Source organism: Microtus oregoni, unplaced genomic scaffold (assembly GCF_018167655.1).
Source record: "Microtus oregoni isolate MIOR12 unplaced genomic scaffold, Mior012 000013F_ref0000133, whole genome shotgun sequence".
NCBI lineage: Eukaryota > Metazoa > Chordata > Mammalia > Rodentia > Cricetidae > Microtus > Microtus oregoni.
In genome coordinates this window covers 10498261-10521409 of record NW_024543072.1, presented here as the reverse complement: position 1 = coordinate 10521409, position 23149 = coordinate 10498261, and the positions used below count along the sequence as shown (strand labels likewise).

Below are 23149 nucleotides of genomic sequence, written 5' to 3'. Positions count from 1 at the left end.
GTGAGATGAGGGCCCGAGGACCGAATAGAAGAAGAAGGGCAGAAATGTACACTTCTGTCACGAGCCTGGTGAATTAGGAAGCAGAGACCCAGAGGGAGCTGAGGTGTTTGTTTGCGTATTGTAATGAAGGCCAGTAGGGCATATTAGAAGTAGAACTTACGCCCCTCACTAACTCTCACAGACTTGGGCATGGAGCGGCTGTGCATCTCCACATGCCGAAAAGCCAGTGTGTTGAGTGAGGTGCCCTGATCCAGCCCCTTCCTGAAGTGTGTGCATGGCGACAGTGCTCATCTCCTGAGCCCCCGGCACACAGGCTTGACCCTGGTGCTTTGTATAACCCAACGGCACCAGATGAAGGCAATGCCAGCCAGAGAACACAGTGACTCAGAAAGCAAAATGGCCCTGTGTACTATTGGGCTGAGCGTGGTGTCCTGAGGGTCCATCTGGCCAAAGGGTAGCAAGACTAAGAACCAGTACCTTTCCCAGGATTAACAAATGTGGTCCTCCAAACCTGTGTCCTTTCCATTATGGTCAGCTGAAAATAAACAGCGGACCAGGACTGGAGTCTAGCCAGTGCTCTATATCAATGGGCTCCATGTTTGGGAGTGTTACCTGTCTCAGATGGAAATACTTTTAGACTTTAATAAACAATGCTTTTTAACAACATTAATGTTACATTAAGCACTGCCACACATGTGGAAATGATGAAATATTAGGGCGGGGCAGGGGAGAGATATGGGCAAGATCTGTGCAAACACTCTATCATTTCTAGAAAGAAGTTGGACATCTTGGGACTTTGATATCTTCAGGGATTTCTAGACTCAATATCCCATGGATGCTAAGGGACAAGAACATTTAGGTTAAACAAGGAGGTTAAAGATAAAGGCTAGAAGATACGTAAAAAATGAGAAAGTAGCCATACAGTGATTTGACAAATTCACATAAACTCGAGTGACTCACTAGAAAAATAAGTGAAAAATCCAGGAAGACCCAAAGAAGCCCACAGCTGGCTGCAGCTAGGAGATGGCCTACATTCCAGAGTCAGGTGACCTGGGCCAGGCAGGGAGAAGGACGGTGCTTCAGGCTGCTCTGACTCTCCTCAGGCACCCAAAGTCCACGGCCGGGTACTGTGGCCCTGGTGCTGTATCTGGCCCAGGTTTAGCCTCTGCTGAGCTGGGGAATTTTGGCCAAATACACACTGACCCAAGGGGCTTCCTCCATATAGTCTTCTGAGGGAGGGAAGCAGAGGAAAGGAGTCCCTCCCTCACAGTCGTTTCTCCAGCCAACAAGCCCTTCTTAGGGCTTCTGGTCTGGTTTCGAAGTTCTCTTCATCCTACCTTGCCTCAACTAAGTCAGCCTCGCCAAGCCTTTGTTGCACAGACAATGCGGCGGAACCTCCCCTTGCAGGAGGCGGCTGGGCAAAAGTTTCCCATTTGCTGTGAATTTATATGGCACCTTTCCAGGCAAGACTGCACGGAGCTAATTAATGCAGTCACCACATCCCTAGGTGCCATTAAATTCATTTTATGGCTTAATTAAGAATAGCTGCATTAATTTTATGAATGAGCAGAGGGAGGTGCCAACAGATGAAGGCACATGAAAAGTTCACGGGGCGGGAGTCCACAGTCCCTGGCCATGTGTCCTTGGGTCTGTCATTTGGCTTCCAGCATCTCCATGTCATCCTGGGCTATCTAGGGGAATGAGCTCTGGCCACTTTTTTTTTAAAAAAAAGAAAAGCGAGTTCCAGACATCTTTGGGGATCTGGGGAAAATCCTCCAGCTCCCTCTCTGTCTTTCTCACCTGGGGGTGCTGTTTGTCAGCATTAGCAGGATGGGGGGACAGGTGGAGGCCTGGTGACTCAGGACAGGAGCTGTATCCCAAAGCAAGCCATCATCATGGCCAGTACAACATTCTAGACCTCCTTGCTGGTCTCTGACTCTGTGGCTCTCATGGGACATCTCAGACAGCTGTGGCCACAGTACAGGCAGTTTAGCCCTAGGCCAACCTTAATGCCTCTGCAGAATAGGCATTTCCATGTAGGAGTTGGGCTTGTTGAGAATCCTGCCCACACTGTTCTGAACAGAGGTACGTGGGGGAAAAGCTTCCAGGCCAACCATGCTGCTGTGTGGCTTGTCTTCCAGGAGCCAGTATCTGAGCCCTCTGGAAACACCAGCAGTCCTGGGACCTCCCCTGAATCCACCAGTACTGCAGAGGCGTTCCAGGATTCTTTCAAGTCACATCCAGCTCGAAGGCAGCTGAGAGAGTTCATGCAAATCCTCCTCAGGGAGCTGCTGCTTGGAGTGTCCAGCCCCAAGCAATGGTTGCCCTTGGAGGTACTTCTGGAGGTAGGTTAAAAGGGATGTTGGGGTGTTTGTGAACTGTGGGAGGTGGGAGGGGACTGGCCCCCAAGAGCAGACACTTCCTGGCTGAAGGGACCAGCTGGCTATTGGGAGACTGACTGTTAGTATTGCAATGGCCTGGTGTGGAGCCTGTGAACCTCCAGTCTTGGCGGAGCAACAGATGTGAGGTCCTTAGAGCAGAGTGTTTTGTGGAAGTGAATTCTGGGGCAGAAGTTTGTTCAAGAATTCTCAGCTCCAGTTCCTGGGGGAAGTAGCATGCTGTGTCCCAGAGTCAATTTCACCTTCAGAGATTTGCCCATTGACTGTGTGCTCCTAGGACTGGCTTCTTCACTCTGCGGGAGGGTATAAAGGCAATCCTGACCAGGCAGCAGCCCACAGTAGGCAGGAGAGAACATGTGGTCACTGAGAGGACTTGATGACTCAGTGGCTGCCGTCTCAGTCACAGGTCATGTTTGCAGGCTTCTCCGGATGGTGTCACCAGTCAGCAGAAGAGGGACTTCCAGTCTGAGGTCCTACTTTGTGCCATGGACATATTCTACGTCACAAGACAGGGTAGCATGCCGACCGTAAGAGGTGAGTGGCTTCTGCGTTCTCTGTTCCTCGTGTGGGGCAGCTCATTGGGTCACTGTAGTAATAGGAGCAGCGGGGCTTTGTCCCCAGCACCCCGGCCGCCTGGCTAGCTTATACCCCGAAATAATTACATGGACACTGTATTCTTTTAAACACTGCTTGGCCCATTATATCTAGCCTCTTCTCGGCTAACTCTAGCACCTGGACTAGCCCATTTCCAATCATGTGTGTAGCACCCCAAGGTGCGCTTACTGGGAAGATTCTAGCCTACATCCATCCTGGGTCGGAGCTGAATTGCGTCTGCCCAGGAGAGGGGAGTGTGGCGTCTCTGCTCCAGAGAGCAGAGCTGTCGAGTCTGAGCTCACTTCCTCTTCCTCCCAGCATTCTGTTCTGTTTACTCCTACCACCTATGTTTTAACCTATCAGGACCAAGCAGTTTCTTTATTGCTTAACCAATGAAATCAACAGATTGATATATGACACTCCCACATCAGGTCACCAAGATCCCAGGCTGAGCGTTGCCATCCCCTGGCATGTCCATCTCTGCATGACTCTTCAGCAAGAGTCTGCTGACCTCTGCTGACACAGATGGGGGAATAGTTTCTATTTTCTATGACATCCCTGCTATAGTTGGGCCATTCTGAGCTAGAAACTCCTTCTGTTTTCTGGGTTCACATCGGTCTCCTCTGACGTCATCAGAAACCCAGCTCATTACTGCGGAGTGTGAGATAACTGACCCCGGAACACTCTAATATTCTTTAACCATGCTGATGATGGAATCACTGACAGTAAACATCTCTTGAATCAAAGGGCCCAATGAAGATGCTGCCACTATCCCTCAACACTTGAGGTCTTCGTTACAGGACAGCTGAGACATCTCAAAATCAAGCCCATGTCCCCGCAGAGTTTTCTGAGCCACAGGAATCCCATGTGACATGTCTTGCCTCTAGGATTTTCTCACGTGGCACAGTGTTGAAACTTGTTTGTGACTTTCTTTTGGTATCTGGCACAGAGGAGGGTAGGGGATAACAAAGGCAGAGTTTTGACATAGTAACCCCACAGTTTGTTTTGGTTGGGGACCTGGATGGTGTGGAGGACAGTCTTGGCTAACTCAGGATGATTCTAGGAATCATCTGAGGTCTCTACACACTGAGAACACACTGCCTGCTGTGTAAGTGAGTCTGGCTGTCTGCTTGTTCCTCGGTTGTTCTAATTTGCTTTCTATTCTGTGGTAAAAGACTATCACCTATTGTAGCTTGGGGAGGAAAGGGTTTGTTTGCCTTACGCATCCTGATCAGTCTGTCACTGAGGAAGTTAAGGCAGGAATGCAAACAGAGAATATGAAGGAACGCTGCCACTGGCTTGCTCCCCATGAATTGCTGTTTGCTTTCTTACTCGGGATCATGTATCCAGGGGTCCCACCACCCTCAGTGAACTGTGCTCGCTCACCTCAATCATTAGTAGAGAAAATGCCCCACTGACTTGCAACCAGGCCACTCTGATGGAGGCATTTCCACAACTGTTGTTCTCTCATTCCAGACAGCTCTAGCTTGCGTCAAGTTGACTAAAATCTAGCCAACACATCAGTCCAATATGATGGCATGGTCTAGGGGGCCCTCCTCATCTGTCTTGAACATTCAGCTCGCTTGTTTTCATGTCAAAGAAGCCCCAGAAGGAACATTCTTTTGCGTGTCTTCTCATCCTCTGATTTGTATCACTGGTTCAGTCACGATCTGTTGGCTTTAAGTAAATATGTGCTCACTGTGCACCTACTAGGGGCTCCGTCTTCAGAACACTGGAGCATACACATGACTAGGACATGGTCCCCACAAGGGACTTGTAGACTGTGGGGTGGAGAAGCCCACTGGACTCTAGTATCCATCTGTCTCCTTACCCCATCTAGGGAGTACGGAGTCTCAGGCAAACCCAGAAGCTGCAGCTGTTCCTTCCCTTGCAAGTATTTCCCACTTCACCCAGAAGCTGGTGGAGAAGCTGTACAGCGGGATGTTCTCCGCAGATCCCAGGCACATCCTCCTCTTCATCATAGAGCACATCGTGGTGGTAAGAAGCCACCTGCTGGTTGGCAGAGAGGCCTCCTGGTTTCTCCAGATCTGTCCAGGAGTTGAGATAGAATCCAAGTCGGTACGGAAGTGGGGGCTCTTTAAATGCGGGGTGTGCCTGGTAGTCACCGCATACCCTGAAGGGTGGTCCCTCAGGCCCAGTTCAGCTTTCCTGCCATCGACCTTCCACGCCCACAGCCCCTAAGCGTGGCTTGAGAGGTGGGGACGGGATAATGATGAGAACATGAACCCTACCTATCAGCAGGCTGTAGGCAAATGGGACTTCACAGCCGAGAAATAGGGCACTAGCTATTCTGCTACAAGGAAACCCAGCTAACAAACCAACTTGATAGAATGAAAAACTTCTGTGACCCATAGCCTGTAGAGGATGGATGGAGATGGAGTTGTGGAGTCCCCTGTGCTAAGGCTACATACTCTGGCCCTCTGCAGCCACCCCTGAGTTGCTAATCAACGGGATAAAATCCATTGCCTCCAACTCTTTTAGGGGGCATATGAAAGAAAGGCATAGCTCAGGGGTCCCAGGTGACCCTGCTGACCACCTGACTACTCTGACCTCAGGTTCTCATCCCTAAAGTGAGGTCATTTAATTGTCTACTTCATGATATCATACCATCTAAATAAATATATATACATATATAATCTAATTATATATGATATATAACACCAAACAACAAAATATGTAATACTTTGTTATATATAAAATATATAAATATTTTGTTATGTATAATCTAATATGTTGTTATATAATAACAATACTGTGATTGTTAACTATATTTTCAATTGTTAATATTGTTGTGACTATTATTAAATGTGCTTGTTTTTAAACACAGATATTAACACGTATTTTCTCATACTGAATATCAGCCACATGACCAGTGTTTCTGAAACTTCTGATTACTAAATTCATGTCCCAAAATATGGCTGTGGACCATTCTTAGCATCTTTGTCTTTACATGAGTTTCTGCTTGAATTCTGAAAATTACCTTTATGGGTCCTCCTCTTCAATAGAGGCTCTGTTTCTAAAGAGGTTTTGTTGTAAATTGGGTCTGTGTATAAAGTTGCAAACAGTTCATGAGTGCACATGTATCCTCTTTTGGTGATTCAGGTCATTGAGAGCCCGTCTTCCCAAAGGGATACTGTCATGAGTGCTTTATACAGCAGTTTGAATAAAGTCATCCTGCACTGCCTCTCCAAGCCCCAGCAGTCCCTGTCTGAGTGTCTTGGCCTCCTCAGGATCCTGGACTTCCTACAGGAGCACTGGGACATTATCTTTGCCACTTACAATTCCAATGTCAGCTTCCTCCTGTGCCTCATGCATTGTCTTTTGCTGCTGAATACCAGGAGGTAAGAACTGGGACTTTCTTCTCTGCCAGTGGTCAGTACAGAAGGGAAGGCTATCTGGTCATATCAATAAATAGGTCAGTACAAACGGAAGAAGCTTTCTGTTGAGCTGGATAGCAAGAGCGGTGTGTAGTGTTTTATAATTGCCGAGCCATCCCCTAATCTGTGTGACTGAGCAACTAGAGGCATCAAAAAATAATAATAATTTATCTTTTTTCCACAATTCTAAGATATTTAATTGATTTCACTTTTTGAGGCAGAGATGGCAAACATTAAGAACATACATTGATTTTTGAAAAAGCCAGATTTCAGAAACATTAATATTTGATAAATGCACTTTTAGTATGGAAAAATTTCATAATTCAATGTACCATGTAAGCTAGAGATAATTTTCTTTGCAGAAGCTACAGGGATCCAGAACAATATCAACAGACACACTTGCCCAAGAAACATTGATAAACTGCTGGGGAATAGCCCCTCTTTCTGGAAGCCCCACTTGAAGTCATGGTGCTTGACCCCATGTACGCTCAGCTCAACTCCCTGCACCTTTAGGTGGAAAACATTTATTCTTTCACATGAAATGCCTGGGACTGTTGGGTCCACGGGGCTCACGCAAAGATGGGGGTATTCTGCCAAAGTCAATTAAACCAGAAGCAAACTTTATTCCAGGAAAAAAATAAAACTAGAATAAAAAAAATAAATCTCCATGGGCCACGAAAATCTTATCAGCTAACTGAGACCACACCCAGAGATAGACTTCTAAGGCTCTGGCAATGGGCTGTTTCCGACCTCCCCGTTTTATAGGAAAAAGGCATGAGCAAAAGAATTTTTACAGTTTTGAGGTAAAACTCAGATATAATTTGCCTATTTGTGTGTGTGTTTAACAATTTCCATTAACTGGGTTTTTAAGTTAAACTAGTGTTTGTATTTAGGCCATTGTTTCTTCTGGCGCTTTCTGATTGGTGTTTACCAAAGCTCTACCCTCCCCTGATACTGCCAGTTTTGTGTAGCAGGGTAGGGTGTGGGAAAATGCACAACCAAAAAGTCAGGTACGTCCCATCATTTAGAAGTTAACTCAGCTCACATCAATTGCTGGTCATGAGTGGCTGGGGGTGGGAGGTGGGGGGCATCTAAAAGCTGACCCTCAGTTTGCAGGGGCCACTACAGCCTTACAGACAGAGCTATGGGTTGTAAAGCAAAGACCCCCTGTTAACAGTTAATCCTTAAGCTGCCGAGAAAGCTGCTCTCATTCTCCTAGGCTTACAGCTTTATATTTCTTTATTTCTACATTCTTATTTCTGGAATCTACATTTCTATATTCTTATTCTTGGATTCTTCAGAGGCCATATGTGTTTCATGTTTTGGATTTTTAAAACATTTGAAATATTTGCACTCATTTTTAGATATATCCATGTCTGTATCTCTCTACATATATGATGTATATGCATATATGTATTCATATAATGTATGTAAAATTAAATATAATGGGGTTGGTACCAGAAGTAAACAACATGTTCATTTATTTCAAATATGCCTTACATATGTGGCCTATGTACACTATATTTAGTACAAGTTTGTTCCAATTGGGAAACACCACAAGGGGTCAAGTGTAGAATTTTCCGCTTACAATATCACTTTGTTTTGAAAAATTTCAGATTCCGGAATTTTTTGACCTCCAGCTGTCAGGCTGGGGATGCTTGCTCATACCGAGGCTGTGAATGTGGCTTCTCATCAAGAGAGCTGTGTTGAGTGAAGTGAGAAAAAGACAGCAGGGTATTAGACTTGGCTCTGTCATTTCATCTTTCCTTCCGTTTGTAGAGATGGGGTCTCACTACACAGACCAAGCTGCCTCAGACTCTCAGCAGTCCCCCTGTTCCAGTCTCTTGCACGCTAGGAGTACAGGTGTTCACTGCTTCCCAAGCATCTCTCTCCTGCTCTGGTTTTATTTTTATTTTTAAGAAGTAGCTTAGTCTGGCCTCAATCTACCACTATGCCCAGTGTGGCTTTTCTGGATCATACTTGTGTCAGTATAAATTATAAGTTTAATCACTTGAAAACAATGGCTTCTCTAAATCCCGAAGCTATTCCTATTGGACATCAGCAGTCACAGGGGCTGACTCAGTTACGACTCTCTAGCAAGCCAAGCATTGTACCCGCAGGAGGTTGAAGCAGCAAAGTCGGGAGGTCAAGGCCAGCCTGGACTAAATAGAGGCCTTGGGGAGTCCCGGGGAAGCCTCTATCTGAGAGAGAACACTTGCTCTTCCATTTTTTTAATCCATTTTCATTAAAACATCCATTTTCAGTGCTTGGTTAATCTGGCAGCTTTTCCTTGTCTCTTGATGTGGGAGCCCAGGTGAGGGGACCTGAATGCCCTTTTGCATATTGGGATTGGCATCCTCCTCAGGCCCCTTTGTAGGACATTTTATTCTCAAAATTTCAGCAGTGGTCATTCTTATACATGGGAAGATTTATTTCTATGTTTGCTATTTTATATTTGAACTGCAGATTATAAGTATTTTTTTTTCCTGCTTCTGGAAGAAGACACATGGACACTAACATGAATGGGTTTGCCACCCTGTAAGGTTTTTGGGGAGTCCAATGTGTGAATGGTTGGGCTTCCATTAGAACTGGATGTGTGAGGTGTGGAGCCCTGATAAAACTAAAATATGAAGTGTGTGTTTACAAATTACTACGTTTCCAAGATGCTTATAGCAGAGTCCTTCAGAGTGTGGGAACCAGCCCTGGCACTGTAGGGTGGTATCAAAGTTCAACAGAGTCGCCAGTGCTTTGGGAGTGTGGTTCTGATGACAGGAACGAGGCACTGAAAGATGAGTGAGAGTCTCTACTGCAGGCACAAGTGAAGTTCATAAGCTAGGACAACCTATAAGGACAAGGCATTCTCCAGCTGCCTGGAAAGCCATTGCTCAATATCAGTTGTGAACATCATTATGATGTATTTGTTTTACATTGACTTGGTGTGCTTTTCTATGTTGATATATACTGATTTTAAGGGGTGACCTTTTACCATAAAGAACCATGGCATGGTCCTGAGGAGACTTGAGTTTGCAGTGAAAATTTTCCTGTTTACTAGTTATCCGGAAGGATTTGGATTGGAGCCCAAGCCCAGAATTACTCCTTATCATCAAGTCTTCCTTTCTCCAAGTGAAGAAGTGAAAGACAGAAAGGAGGAAGGCCTCCCAAGTCTGAGCGATGGTGCGTTTTGCTGGGTTTTCCATATGGGAGTGGGGCTGGATAGCAACAGTTTGCAGTGTTGCATTTTCCCATCGATCTTTCCCAAGTAAAGTGTGCAAAGAATATGAAAGAAGCTTCCAGAATCAGAAGAAACCTTAGAACATCTTAGAGGGGTGAGAGAGCACAGAAACCCAGGAAGAAAGGCACTGGAATGGTCTGTGTAGGCTTGATAGAGTGGAAATGGATGGATAGATGTTATAACTGGGGAATAGAGGTATGGATGAGAGGGTGGAAGGATGGATGGATGGTGGATGGGTGGATGGGTGGATGGATGGTGAGATAAAGGGATGGACAAAAAGATGGAGAGGAAACTTAGTTTACTTCAATCCATTGACTCCTCATTCTTAATTTGAAACTGACATGCCATATCAACTAGTTCAAACCAGTACCTTGCTACCTCCCTGCTTTGTTCCTCAGAACTGAAAGTTTATATCAACACACACACACACACACACACACACACACACACGCGCGCGTGCGCGCGCGCAAGAACGCTCGTACATGACAATCACATCTATGAATTTAAAGGACTTCATTCTGTCTTGATTGAGAAGTCCCAAGTTTCTGCCACTTGATTTGAAGTCTGTGACACTTGCCTTGTGTCACCCTGTAATATAAAGCATCAGGTTGAACACATCTGGGCTACAGTCACAGAAGTTCCTAAGCCTTTCCATTTTCAGAAGTCTGTGGCTTTAAACTTTGTGTGAACACAGTGTTAATTACAGCATGAGTAACTCCACTCTAGAATTTGGTTAATGTGAACAGGTGTCCATCCCTGTTGGGTTAGCCAAACAGACTCTAGGCCTGGGAGTATCTCAGTCAGTAAACATTTGCTAAATAAGCATAAGGATCTGAATTCTGGTCCTTGTTGCTCATGGAAAAAGAAGATCACGGTGGCAAAACCCCTGTCATCCCAGCAGCAGGGAAGTGGGCACAGGAGTATCCTGGGGATTTACGTAGCCAATCATTCTATCCAAACCAGTAAGCCGGTTCAGTAAGAGGAAGGTAGAGAGTGATGAAGACATTTAACATTGATCTCTGGCCTCCACATGGTCACACATGTCTGGCTGCACCTGCACACGTGCACACACACACACACACACACACACACACTCACTCACTCACACACACGGAGGAAGGGAGGGAGGGAGGGAGGGAGGGAGAGAGAGAGAGAGAGAGAGAGAGAGAGAGAGAGAGAGAGACTCTAGGATTATCACCAGAGAGGGACCAGTGGTTTAAGACTAGAGGAGTTTCAGATATAGTTCAAGGGACTAGGGAATTCGATGTACCAGGAAGAGCTGGCTGGAGACAGCTCTAGGTCTCAGATAACCCAACAGCACTGAGAAGGGCAGACTATGAGATGCAGATCCAATGTGAGGATTGCGTTTGTGCTCCATTCTCCACAGAGACCAACATGTCTAGGGAGGTTGTGGGGAGCCGCTTAGGCTAACCCTTTAGCTACCAAGGAGTCACACACGGGATACCACTGGTGTCAGACAGAATTGGAGATTGGAGAGAGGCTCCTTGATCCCTTCATTTCATTTTCTAGATGTGGGCACGAGAGGCAGGCAGCACTTTGTGGTATGTAGTTAGACATGAGAAGAAGGAAGAACCCAGCTGACATGGATGTTGGTAGTTTTAGCTCCATGTACTGACTTCTGGGGGGAGTTTACCAAGCTGAGGCAATCATCAAGATACCATGAAATGATGTTCTTTCTGCAACCCTCTTGGTGTTCTTTGGGAAAGGCCACCCTCTCTGTGCTATGTACTCTCTCTGTTAGTCCAGCACAACATCCAGAAGTCGGTGCGGACGCTTTGGCAGCAGCTGGTGGCACAGAGGCGACAGACACTGGAAGATGCCTTCAAGATTGACCTCTCTGTGAAAGCAGGGGAGAGCGAAGTGAAGATTGAAGAGGTCACCCCACTCTGGGAGGAGACGATGCTTAAAACCTGGCAGCATTACTTAGGTCTCTGTCTACTGAAGTCCAGGAATGAAAACTCCTGGGTCCCATAGAGTCAAATCTTCCGAAGTTCCACTCAAAGGCAGAGCCTTTCTATCCAGGGTTCTACCCAGGGCCAGGACCTTTTCTATCCCATGCCTTTGGTGGGCGTGACAACATGACTGAAACACTCCTATCTGTCCTTACAAAGAACGGATGCTGTGTTTGCCTGCTGGGGGAGTGGAAGGCTGGAAATACCAACCAAGCAGGCATTTTTCAATAGTCTCTTTGAGGGACTGGTCATTAGTTCATGGCTCTGGCTAAGACTTGGGAGATTGGAGTACTAAGTCTGACCCTGATCATGACCTCTCAGCTCTGAAACTTTGCTCCAAGTTACACATCAGTCTTGAGTTTCAGGCTTTGTCCTGTCTGTCACTTATGAAGTGAATGACTCCCTCTAAGACAGGAGCATGACAGTAACCAAACGTTTGCCTTCACAGTTACCAATTCAGCAATGAGATTTTAATTTTGCTTTGGGGGAGGTTTTGAGATGGCTTTTTCAAAATTCATATGCTCCTTCAAAGTATTTCAAACCCACAAAGTTACAGCATCTCAAACCTTAGCCGTTTGCATGTCAGTTGCCTTACTATCCAGAGGTCTAGAGCCCTTGTCTAACTGGCTTTCCAAAATGGTCTGGAAAATATGCGTGAATATGTCTGTCTTAGTCATTTGTTCTGCTTAAATAAAAGCATAAGTTGAACAGTTTATGAATAACAGAAATTCTATTTCTTAGAGTTTTAAAAGTCAAGAAGTCCAAGGTCTGGGTGTATGAGATTCACTGTCTGCCAAAGTCTTTGGCTTTAATAAGTCAGGCCTTTTTGCAATATCCACCAAGGTGTGTTTGTGACGTTGTATCTTTACCTAGCAGAAGGGACGGAAGGACAGAGAGCGCTTGAACCCATTTTCTGCAGCCCTTTCATAAGGCTTCCATCCATCCGTAAGGACAAAGCCTCATGACTTTGCCACTTCTCCAAATCTCCCTAGCATTATAGTGGTGGCAATACTGCAGCATGAAGAGAACATCCTCAAGCTGCAGCAATACGTGTGTGCATGCAATTTGGAGTCACAGTATCAGACTGTATGCCAAAGAGAAGTGCAATAAAACAAGACACATATACCCATGAAGATATAAAGTTATGCAACGCTGAGGTTGACTCTGAGGCTCTCTTTGCCTAGCAGTCATGTACTGACACTTAAAAATGTTCCAGGTCCTTTAAGCGCATTATTTTAGTCCATCCTCATGACACACAGCGGGTCTGGGTTCTTCTGTTCCTATTTCACTACGAGAACACTGAGGTTTAGTAACTCTGGGAGGTCACCATATGTTCTATGTCTCACTAGACACCAACAAGCCGTAGAGCCAGGAGTTTGGAGCAGGTCTAGGGGCCCCACAGGCCACATCCATTTCTTAGTGAAAGGAACATCAGAAGATGGCAGTGTGTGCCCGCGGCATGGCTGCTTCTCTTCGGTGGCAGGCAGGCGACATCCAGGCCCTAGGGGGACAGTCAAACCAGCTGTGGAACTGATGTGTGCTCTTCCTTTCAACTTCAGCTCTGAAATCTGTTTCCTCCCACAGCATCCGAGAAGAAGTCACTAGCCAGTCGCTCAAGTGTCACATACCACAGCAAAGTGACTTCGTGGAGTGGGAGTCTGTCCTCAGCCATGAGACTGATGCCAGGGCGGCAGGCGAAGGACCCTGAATGCAGAGCAGAGGTGAGGCCTGTCGGGGGAGACATCTCAGGCATCTCCAAGCCCGGTTGTGGTATCTCCACTTTGCTGTCTGCCACTTGTAATCAAATTCTACGATCTCTGAGTGTCTGAGGGTGTGTATGTGGCTTTCCAGATGGGACCGCGTATAGAAAAACCAGGTCAGGGGCTGACATTAACTGGAAATGGATCTGGGTTACTTTTCAGTACCAAGAACGGGCATTCTTGGAACCTGCATTTTAAAAAACAAATCCATTTTGAAACAAGGCAAACCTGTTTTAATTTTTAAAATCAGCTAGACTTTCCTATACTGGTCACCCAGTTGGAATGGGCACAGAACCAGGCACAGATGAGGCTACTAAAGAATGGGCATCAAAGGTTCTGGAAGGAGGGAGTTGACGGCTCCTGATTTCACACTGCATTGAAACTCAGCAGCCTTCACACCCCACATCCATCACTCATCTCCACGAGCCGTCTTTGTCGTTACCAGAAGGCACAGTTCTCAGGTACATATGTACACTGTGATGTCATAAGATAAGAGCATCAACTATTTGCCCTGGGGTCTGTTTAATTATTTTTAAAAATTAATTTTGATTATTACAGCTGATTACACCTCAGTGAGCAATGTAATTGATATTTTCTAATGTATCCCAAGGAACATTTTGTATAACACGCTTTTTGTTGTTGAAGGTTAAAGACTCCGTTATTGGTTTTTCCCTAAATATGCCCACATCATTAGTCCCTCCAGTGAGGAGGTCGCCATCTGGAAAAAGCAGCATGGAGACATTATTCAGGCACGAGTGCATGAAATTGGTGTTTTCGCATCTTCTGTCTCTCTTCTGGAAAGAAGAGGCTTGTAATTAAAGGAGTTGGTACTGGAGGAAGCATTATTCATTCGGTGTTACGCCTTATCATGTCAGTGCTGACAGCTCTATAGCGCTGATAAATTGTTCCTGGGAGTGAGACATGTGAGGTGGGCTTCCTCATTTCTTGACTTCTTTTCCTCTTCACAAGAATATGTACTCTTCCTGACAGGGAAGCTGAACTTTGAGTCAAGGCCGATTTGATTGATGTCACTTATTTTGATAGATGTTATTTCTTCCTTCTTTCCTCTGGCCCCATCACTGTCCCTTCTGGGATCAAATTGCAACGTTGGCTGGCATGGTGAAGACCTGAAGATTTGGATGGGGCTGGGGGCTTGGACTCTCCTAGGGTCTCCAAAAGCCAGCTCAGGGTGCTTCAGAAGCCATTTTACCATGTCCACTGTCTGCTTGGAGAATCTTGGGTGACACTCTAGCCAGCCATTTTTCTCCATAGCAGAGGATGTTGCTTTCTTGCCCATGTGATTTCAGATGCCCTTATTTCAGAACAGGCTGAGAAGTTCCCTTTCCACCTGGCATAAGAAGGATTTGTTTTACTTGGTAGTTTCCAAGGATTCAGGACATGTTGACTTGGTCTGTGAGCTTAGGCAGAGCACTGTGGTAGACAAGGATGTGTGGTAGGAAGAGCTGTTCAGATAGGCCTCACCTCCTAAGTTTCTAAAGACTTCCTAAAATAATGCCTCCAGCTGAGGACCAAGTGCTTGATGCAGTGAGCCCATGAGGGCGGAGGCAATTTGTGTTCAAACCATAGCAGTAATCAAACACCATTCTTTTTTGGCAGGTGGACATTATCATGACATATAGTATTGGTTTATGTCATGGAAAATCGGGTGAGGGTGAGGGCCAGGTAGACACGGATGGTCTGTATTGTCTCCACAGTTAATCTACAGACTTAAAGTTATTCCAAAATGCAAAACATGTCACCTTCTACTGACATGCATGGAAAGAAAAGCATTGGCAAACAGAATAGGGGTCTGGATCCTGGGAGACACTGGGAACTCATGCAGTGGAGGTCACTTTAGGGTGGAGGCAAGAAGAAGAGAGGTTTGGAAAATGGTGTAGGTCAGGGCTGCCAGGCAGGACAAGTCCAAGAGTACTGTCAGGGGCAAGACAAGAATTAGCACCAGATAAGGACCACATGACTGTTCTCGATGTATCCATAAGTACAAGATTGAATGGGGGTATGTGGTGGGGTCTTGTTCTTGTACAGGTTAGGTAATGGGTGATAGTTCTGAGGCAAGATAGTGTCCAGGAGGTGTCCCATTGTTAAGGTGGATAGGGCCATAGCAACAGTGGTTGGAGTGTCCAGCATCAAAGAATACAGGAAAATCCTGCTATCCAAGGCTGGGACCAGTAAAGACATAAGTCCAGCAAGGCCAGAAGAAATGATTCTGAGAAGAGGGAAAGCCTGGGATGTGGGAGGAAGGAGTAAAGCTTAGAAGCATCTGTTGACAAGAAGGCAGATGAGAGTCAGGAGGCGTGGCAGGGGGTGGTGTCCTTGAAATGGGAGCTCATCTGAATGCATGCATCCACCAACCCATGTTGGGTGGAGAGGAGCTGGACTTCTCCCCATTTGTCTTTGGGAAACCACACACATATTTACCATGTGACCTGTGCACAGCTTCCCAGGTCTCCGCTGGCCCCACTGCAGGAAGGAGACCTTCTCCTGCTAGTATCCCATCAAAGCCGAGGGCTTGTGCTAAAGAAGGACACTCCAAGTGCTGAGCCCGTGTCTACCACATTTCCAGTGTGACACAGATGTTCACACTTCTAGTTGCTGTTTTCAATACCATAGAATAAAGGTGAAATGGCCTTATGGAGGGAAAGATAGGCTGTGTGAGGTTTTTACTGGAGTTGCTAAAATTCCAAAGATAAACATTGGGGGCAGCACTCAGACTTCTGCCTTGCCAAGACCAGAAGAACATTTGATTTTGCTCCAAGTGCCTCAAGGGTCCTGTGAAGTTTGTCCTTGGCCACATATACCAGTTGCATTGATATCACCATAAACATCATCAGAAGCCATGCTTAGGCCCTTGGATATCTTAGGGCAAGGCACTCATGTGAGAACGTGGCTGTGGATCTGCCATTCATAGCCCATCTCCTATCAGCTCCATCCCTGATCGTATACCACACACACTTCCTTTCACGGAACAGACTTACTCGTGGCCAAGAGCAAGATGCGGACCCCAACCAGCAAATTGGTGGCGGCTCCATTGAAGGGCACCCTTACTAATGTCTTTGGCAAAGGAAGGGACACTTGTGACCATCTGCTCTGTAACTGTGGAAGAGATAGCAAGTGTACGGAACTGGACAGTATAAGGGAGTTGTCCATGGGTTCCTTGCTGTCATGCTTATGCTAGTGTTCCCCTGATGAGGGGCTGAGGATGCTATTGCTCAGGCAGAGCCTGAAAGAGGAATGCAGTCTGCTGGTGACAGTGCCACCTTCATATTTGGGAGAGAAAGCACTCTGGGGCAAACCTCAGAGTTCAAGCCCTGATAGAAAATTTCAGATCATGAGCGTCCATGGGTTGGACTAGATTTTCAAAATTAGCTAGGGTGGGCTTTGAAAAGAAGTAGAAGTGTGTAATGGTGTAGAGAGTAAGAGCTGAGGAAGTGAAAAGACAGTTGCCAAGTGAGCAAGAGTTCTCTGATGTCCTGTCGTAAAGAGCCGGAGTCAGAGATGCCAAAGAGCTAATGAAAAGCTCAGAACATTTGAAGCCCACAAAGTCGTCACACTGAATACTATTACATAAACATCTAGCAAATACGACTTACTGTTTGTGGACAAGAAAGGACTTCCACAGTACCCAAATATGACGTTAAGAGATGCTTGGGGGTAGGTAGTCTAAAATGGAAGAAAATTAAAATTCCCAAGAACTTCTAAAATGGAGGTGCAGAGGGTCTAGAGAGAGAGGTGGTCATGGGGACATGTTCTTGCTGGCAGGCAGAAGAGTCACACTGTATTCACAAGGCAAGAGGTGTGTGGGGTACTGGAAACCAGAAATAGCCGCTCCCAACCTGAACATACAGACCTTCTGAGGAATTAATGGAAAACTTGGTTGTGAGGAAAGAAATCGTGAGAGCAAGCAATTAAATAGAGCTGTCTGTTAAGGAATAAAAGTCATCTGCAAAGGAAAAATGTGTTAAACACATTTGGGAAAAAATGTGTTTTAAAATTTTAGTGGTGTAAGCTCTATTGCAAGACCTTGTAAATGGGATCTTGGTTTTCTTAATTGTAATGGGCCAGATGGCAGGGCCTCCTGACATGGAGACAGTTCAAAGGAGACCAAATCATCTTACGATCAGGACAAGGAAGCCTCATTTTATGGGGACTTGAACCAAAGGGGCCTGGAACTGACCAGAGGTGGCCAGACTGCTCCCTTGAACAAAGAAAGGATTTTATTGATTTGAGGTGAGATTAATATTTGATAATTGTCCAGTGGTCATAGGCATGGTTTCAAAATGTGTGTGTGTGCATGAATACATAAAAGGTGTATGCCTTGTGATAACATAGAAGAACCACAGGAATTTGAACTCTCAGGAAAGAACCAGAGTCAAAGAAGCACATCCCAGATCGAATAGACAACAGAGTAAGCTCACCGTGTGCTGAAATGGTAACTTCTTCCTTAGATGAACGGCACACGGCAGATCATTGCTGGTGCAGCCCAGCGCGCTGTCTGCAGGAGACGGAGTAGAGCATAGCACTTAGAGCCACAGTTAGTCACACTGCCTGTGACTAGTATCAAGGAGCTTGCGTGTGCCAGTGCTAAGCTGGTAAAGGTTGGTCGCTCGGGCTTGTCAACCTCAGCACCACCACCCAAGTACATGGAGGAGACTACAGTGGTTAGGCCATGGGGATGTTGCCGTTCTGTTACGGTTTCACAGTCCGATGGCATACATGTTGTTTTACTCTAACATTGCTATGTGTGTGTAGCTGTAGTTTCATACAACAGACATTTGGCAAAAACAACAGCGGTCCCATCACGGTGTCGTCACCCAGAATACTGGGAACGATTAACAGCAGGCTGAAGGAAGGCAGTGACTGGCCCCCCTCCCCCAATTTAAGCAAGTTTTACTTGTCACCGTTTATCATAAGCTGGTTACAGGAATTTGAAAACTAGGTGTAAATGAACAAAAGCAAACACGGAGGCCTTTACTGATGTTTCTTCACTGAGTACATCATTTGTGAGACATCTTTATCTTCATAATAGAAGGATAATTAACATCACTAATTATCTAATTAAGTTCATTAAGCATCCACCAACAGTGCACCGTGAAGTTGACATTATGTTCTACTGTCAACAAATGCTTTGATTTCTTAGGAAGTAATTAAAATGTAAATTAGCATGCAATTATATGCACAGGGGAAGTTTTGAATCAGATATTCATTTCAAAACTGCTTAGAGCAACATCGTTTTTATTTTTTCTTCATCTTCAATAAAAAGAACCATTTTGCTATTAGCAGTGAGTATTAAGCTTGCCAGTGTGCTGTTCCGTATTTGAATTACAGCAAGGACTGCACACCACAACACTCAGCTTTGAGTTGACAGATTTGTTGTTGTACATTGTAATGTCTTTTTTCCTGTTTGATCACTTTATTTAAAGTATTTGCTTATTGTTGTGCTCTTTGTGTAAAAAAAAAGCAACTGATTCTTTTCTTGAAAAATGTCCATAATTCATATTTTAAGTTTTCTCATCAAGCTTACCTTTTAAAGACATTTTAGAGCAAACATTTTAAAAGATCTATTTTTTTTCTTTTATGTGCCTGAGTGTATATATGTTTGTAAGTACTTCATGAGTGTACAGGAGACCATGGAAGCCAGGAAAGGGTGTCAAATCCTCTGGAACTGTAGTGCGGGTGGTTGTTAGCTGCCCAGTGTAGGTGCAGGGAGCCAAGCTCAGGCCCTCTGTATAAGCAGCAAATGCTTTTAATTTCTGAGCCATCTTTTTATCCCATTTTTAATGCATCCTTTCTGTCAGCTATGTTTGTGGGATCTAACTAGTGTGCTGAGTTCAGCAGGGTGCAACTGTTCCTCTCCCTACCCATGTGGTCAAGTGGTCCTTGCTTCCAAGTTGACATCCTTATGCTTTCTTGGCTAGTCTGTGGTTTCTGGTGCAATATTAGAACTGAGAAGAGCCCAAAGGGGACTAAAAGCACTCACATCCTTTGACTAAGACCACTCTGAATCCCAAGGGTGTCCCAAGCTCCCCATGAAAGAATCCTCTTCCCCCAAAGTGCCCAAGCTTTCAGCATTGGGAGAATCCAGATTAGAGCTATGTCTATCTCCTAACAGAGCAGACGGCCCTAAGTACATGATGCCCTCCTTGGCATCTTTATACATGAATTTCTGGGTCATTTGAGGGTTCTGTTGAAGATGCCTGCCTCCCTGATGTAGTCTCTCATCCTGGTATCAAACTATACCAGCCTGTTCTTGGACCATGGCTCCAGTGGTGGTTAGCGGGATTCAGGTCTCTTAGGTTTAGGTAGATTTCAAATGAAGGCAGAGAACACAGGGTCAGAGACTGTCTTGTTGATGGAGGCTGTAAATAAAAACCACAGAACCACTGACTGACACCCCATCACTGAGGGAACAGACAAATACCTGATGGTTGAAACCCAGAGTGGCTTCTTTTCCAGTGCTGATGGCTTCTTTAAGTACATATTGAATGACAGTGGCCCTGAGGTGGCTGGCCAGGGTGATCAAAGCATCCAGGCAGGGGCTCCACAGAAACTCCCGCAGAAACCTGTGATCTACGTCGTGCTTGCACCGACTTAATGATGAATTAAGAATGGCTTCCTCTCATATATCCATTAAAACTGGAGTCCCCTCAGCTCATTCATTATGCAGACATGGACTAGCCAGCCAGATCCAAAAACTGACCAAGGAATCTGCAGCCAAGGTCAGAGAGTGCCAGGCCGATTTGCAGAAAGTGTCTACTTTACCTACCCACTCCAGTTCTCTACACCGTGATTTTTCTCTTGATCTGTCCATAGAGCTTCTCTTAATATAGCCTGTCTCATTCATAAATTAAGCTTGCAAAGTTCACTCCCTAAATAATCAGTATGCCATAGCTTGCCTAATCACAGTGGCTTGCCGTCCTTTTCACACCTGGTTATGCTCACCCTTGTCTGGTCTGTGTCTTTAGTCAGGATAACGGTCATGGGACTTCATGTACTCTGCAGAAAGTTGCCTCTTTGACCAGCCTTTTGATCATTCAGCCTTACACAGAATAGGGTGTTTGTTTGCAGGGATGGAGCAAGAGGGCAAAGCCATTCAGGAGCAGGCACAGAGGTAATGTGGGGCTTGTGAATCAGTGGCACATTCTCTACCTGGGGTCACCACTGCATACTGAAGGACATATCATTTCTAAAGCATCCTTGGGAAAGTCCCCAGAGAAAGATGCTCAGATCTTCAAAGACTTCTACCGAAGCAGAGGCGTGTAGTCTGAAAAAGGCTAGCTAGAACCACACCCTTGGTTAGTTATGGATCCTTTTCCTTCTGCAGTGAATTATTTTATCACACAGTCGAGCTAATTGTCCCTGGCGGCTGTCATAAAGAAATAAGAGTTCAAGGGTCTTAAGCCTTAAGTCTGTAACTCATCTCAGGATACTTTGGAATACGTATACATACTATCATGTGCAATTTATCAGTGTGTGACTAGCATTGCTAAGTCTATAGAGAAGAACCTCATGCTCCCTAATTTAAGCAGGCCTTGTAGTGCAGCTACCTTCCTGGTTAGACAGCATATAAGAAAAATCACAGCAGACAATTGTCAAACACACAAAAAAGGCTCAGTGTACTACAGTTTTGTAAATCAAAACACTTGAAATCATTTCATTTTACAATTTTAGCTCAAATCCTTTTGAAACCTGAATATGGTCCTTGAGAGGCTAGTCATTACTAAGGATCTCTCTGAGGTACTGTTTGCTCAAGGACATCCTAGTAACCTTATAACCTAAAAGCTAGGGTTATATTTGGGGCTAAGTGACCTCATCCCGGGAAATGCTTTCAATTTTTAGATATGAATTTTGTAGTGGGGCAACATACATTTTTATTGATTTCTCTAAATTCAAATTTTAAAAACTTAAATGTATTCATCAAAGCAAAAAAAAATTGCTTTATTGTTCCCAAAGACAGAAGTGTCCCCAACTATATAAATGATAGAACGGCAGATGGTCGTGGAGTGGAGAATCAGGCTGGGGCCCTCCTGAGGCGTTGCTGCCATTCACAACCCGCTAGGCACCCCGCTAGCAGCCCGGCCGCTGGGGCGCCTGTCGCGTGAGTTACAGCCGCGTTCTCGCCCTGGGACCCATCTATTATGAGAAACCATTTTGATTAATTAAAAAAGTCTTTCAAAGTCTCAGAACGGGAAGTTCGGGAAATGTCTTTGCTTTGCCGTGGTTGATGGGGGTGGGTGGAAACTTGGCTCAATGGCCTGACAAAGAAAAGAGGAGAGGTTGAACATAGAGTATGCGGAGAGTATAATAAAACCTTCGAGCCTGGTTCTGAGTGGGCTGAGCATGAGACCTGGGGACCTCTGGGTACCAGTTTACCACCTCGTCCTACCCTAACAGAGCATTAAAGTAGTGGCTGAGAACTTTAAGCAAAAGGAACAATGCAAGTGGACAAGCTTGGGTTGGACCAATTTTGATTCATAGACTTTCATATCAGAGACTCGGTCTACAGACAGGAGCAATGGAGCAAAACAGAGAGGCACCTTCTCTCTGCGGGGAGACAGACTAACGGCCAAATGGAGCAAATTGTTTGGAAGCTAGGAATAGAATAAAATAAGCAGAGGAGAAGCACGCCGTTAGAGTGTTCTGGAAGGCTTCTCAGGAAAGTGGCAGTGGGATAAGAGCAAAGAGAGTGCCAGAACTTTAGGGTGGCGATGACTTTGTGTGGTGAGAACATGGACAAACCCCTTTGGCTGAATGTGGACATCAGATGGAGGTTTAGACCAGGAGGAAGGTGATTGGGACGTGTTTTTCTGTATTTTTGCTTCTGGGTGTCCATCTTCATCCACCTGTAGCTGTCACTGCCCCTCTCCATTAGTCCTTCCTCCAGCATCCCACACACATTCACTGATGTCCTACTGTGCCTCGGATGCCTGGTCAAGGCTGGGGGATGCTAAAAAGGAAAAAGCATAGTTCCCTCACAGTAGTGGCCCTCCTGCTGGGTAGGTACAATCATTGTGGCATGGTAAGAGGTTTTAAAAGGAGAAACCAGGCCTAAGCATTGTTAGGAAAAACTCAACCCGAGTCCTACAAAAGAAAGAGGGTCTGAAGGCAGGTTGGTGAGGAAAGAAAGCCCTCCAGATGCAAAGCAGCAGCCAGTTATGACTGTCCTGCCTAGGGGCCAGCTGCCAGCTTGGAATGACTCAAATACCAGAGATAGTTTAATGTATTTAGCTTTTGACCCACTCTCCAAATCATTTATGATACATTTAGATGAAGATGCACTCAATAAAGAAAAGAGCTTAGGAAACATAATAGAAGAAGTGGTTTCTGATGAGTTAGGACCATAAATATAAAGTCTAGAAAGACTCAAGTCCAGCTTGGGTCTGGGCCCATTGTGAGCCGTGAGGTTGGAAAGTTCACACATTAACGTCTCATCCACTGGCTGTGCTTCTACCCAGATGAGGGCCGACGCCTGAGATTCGGCGAACAGGAAGAACACAGCGGACAGACCTTGCCTAGCAGCTTAGCCCTGCCCTAGCTTACCTTCACTCCCCTACTGTGACCTTTTAAAGGTCACATCCAAGGGTTGTCCTGTACTGGCCAATACCCATCATCAGGTCCCATGATGTCTGGAACAGTTTCAGATCCAGAACCGCTGGATGGGAACTCCTCTGCATCTGGTTTTCCTCCCATTTCCACGTTCATCTTAAGTCCTCCAGGTCCTCACTCCTGCTGGACCCTCCCCTTGTAATCATTCACTCTCTTCCATCCCTCCTCA

General features: G+C 45.5%; 1 protein-coding gene across 1 annotated transcript in view; it reads left to right on the top strand.

Moving 5' to 3' along the window:
• Wdfy4 (WDFY family member 4) overlaps positions 1 to 23149 on the top strand; it is a 202373-nt gene that overhangs the window by 79145 nt on the left and 100079 nt on the right. Inside the window, exons 32-38 of the mRNA XM_041662791.1 lie at positions 2142 to 2345; positions 2819 to 2933; positions 4834 to 4991; positions 6117 to 6355; positions 9444 to 9565; positions 11386 to 11571; positions 13181 to 13317. Coding sequence (XP_041518725.1) covers positions 2142 to 2345; positions 2819 to 2933; positions 4834 to 4991; positions 6117 to 6355; positions 9444 to 9565; positions 11386 to 11571; positions 13181 to 13317 — 1161 coding nt within the window. The remainder of the gene's footprint in view (positions 1 to 2141; positions 2346 to 2818; positions 2934 to 4833; positions 4992 to 6116; positions 6356 to 9443; positions 9566 to 11385; positions 11572 to 13180; positions 13318 to 23149) is intronic.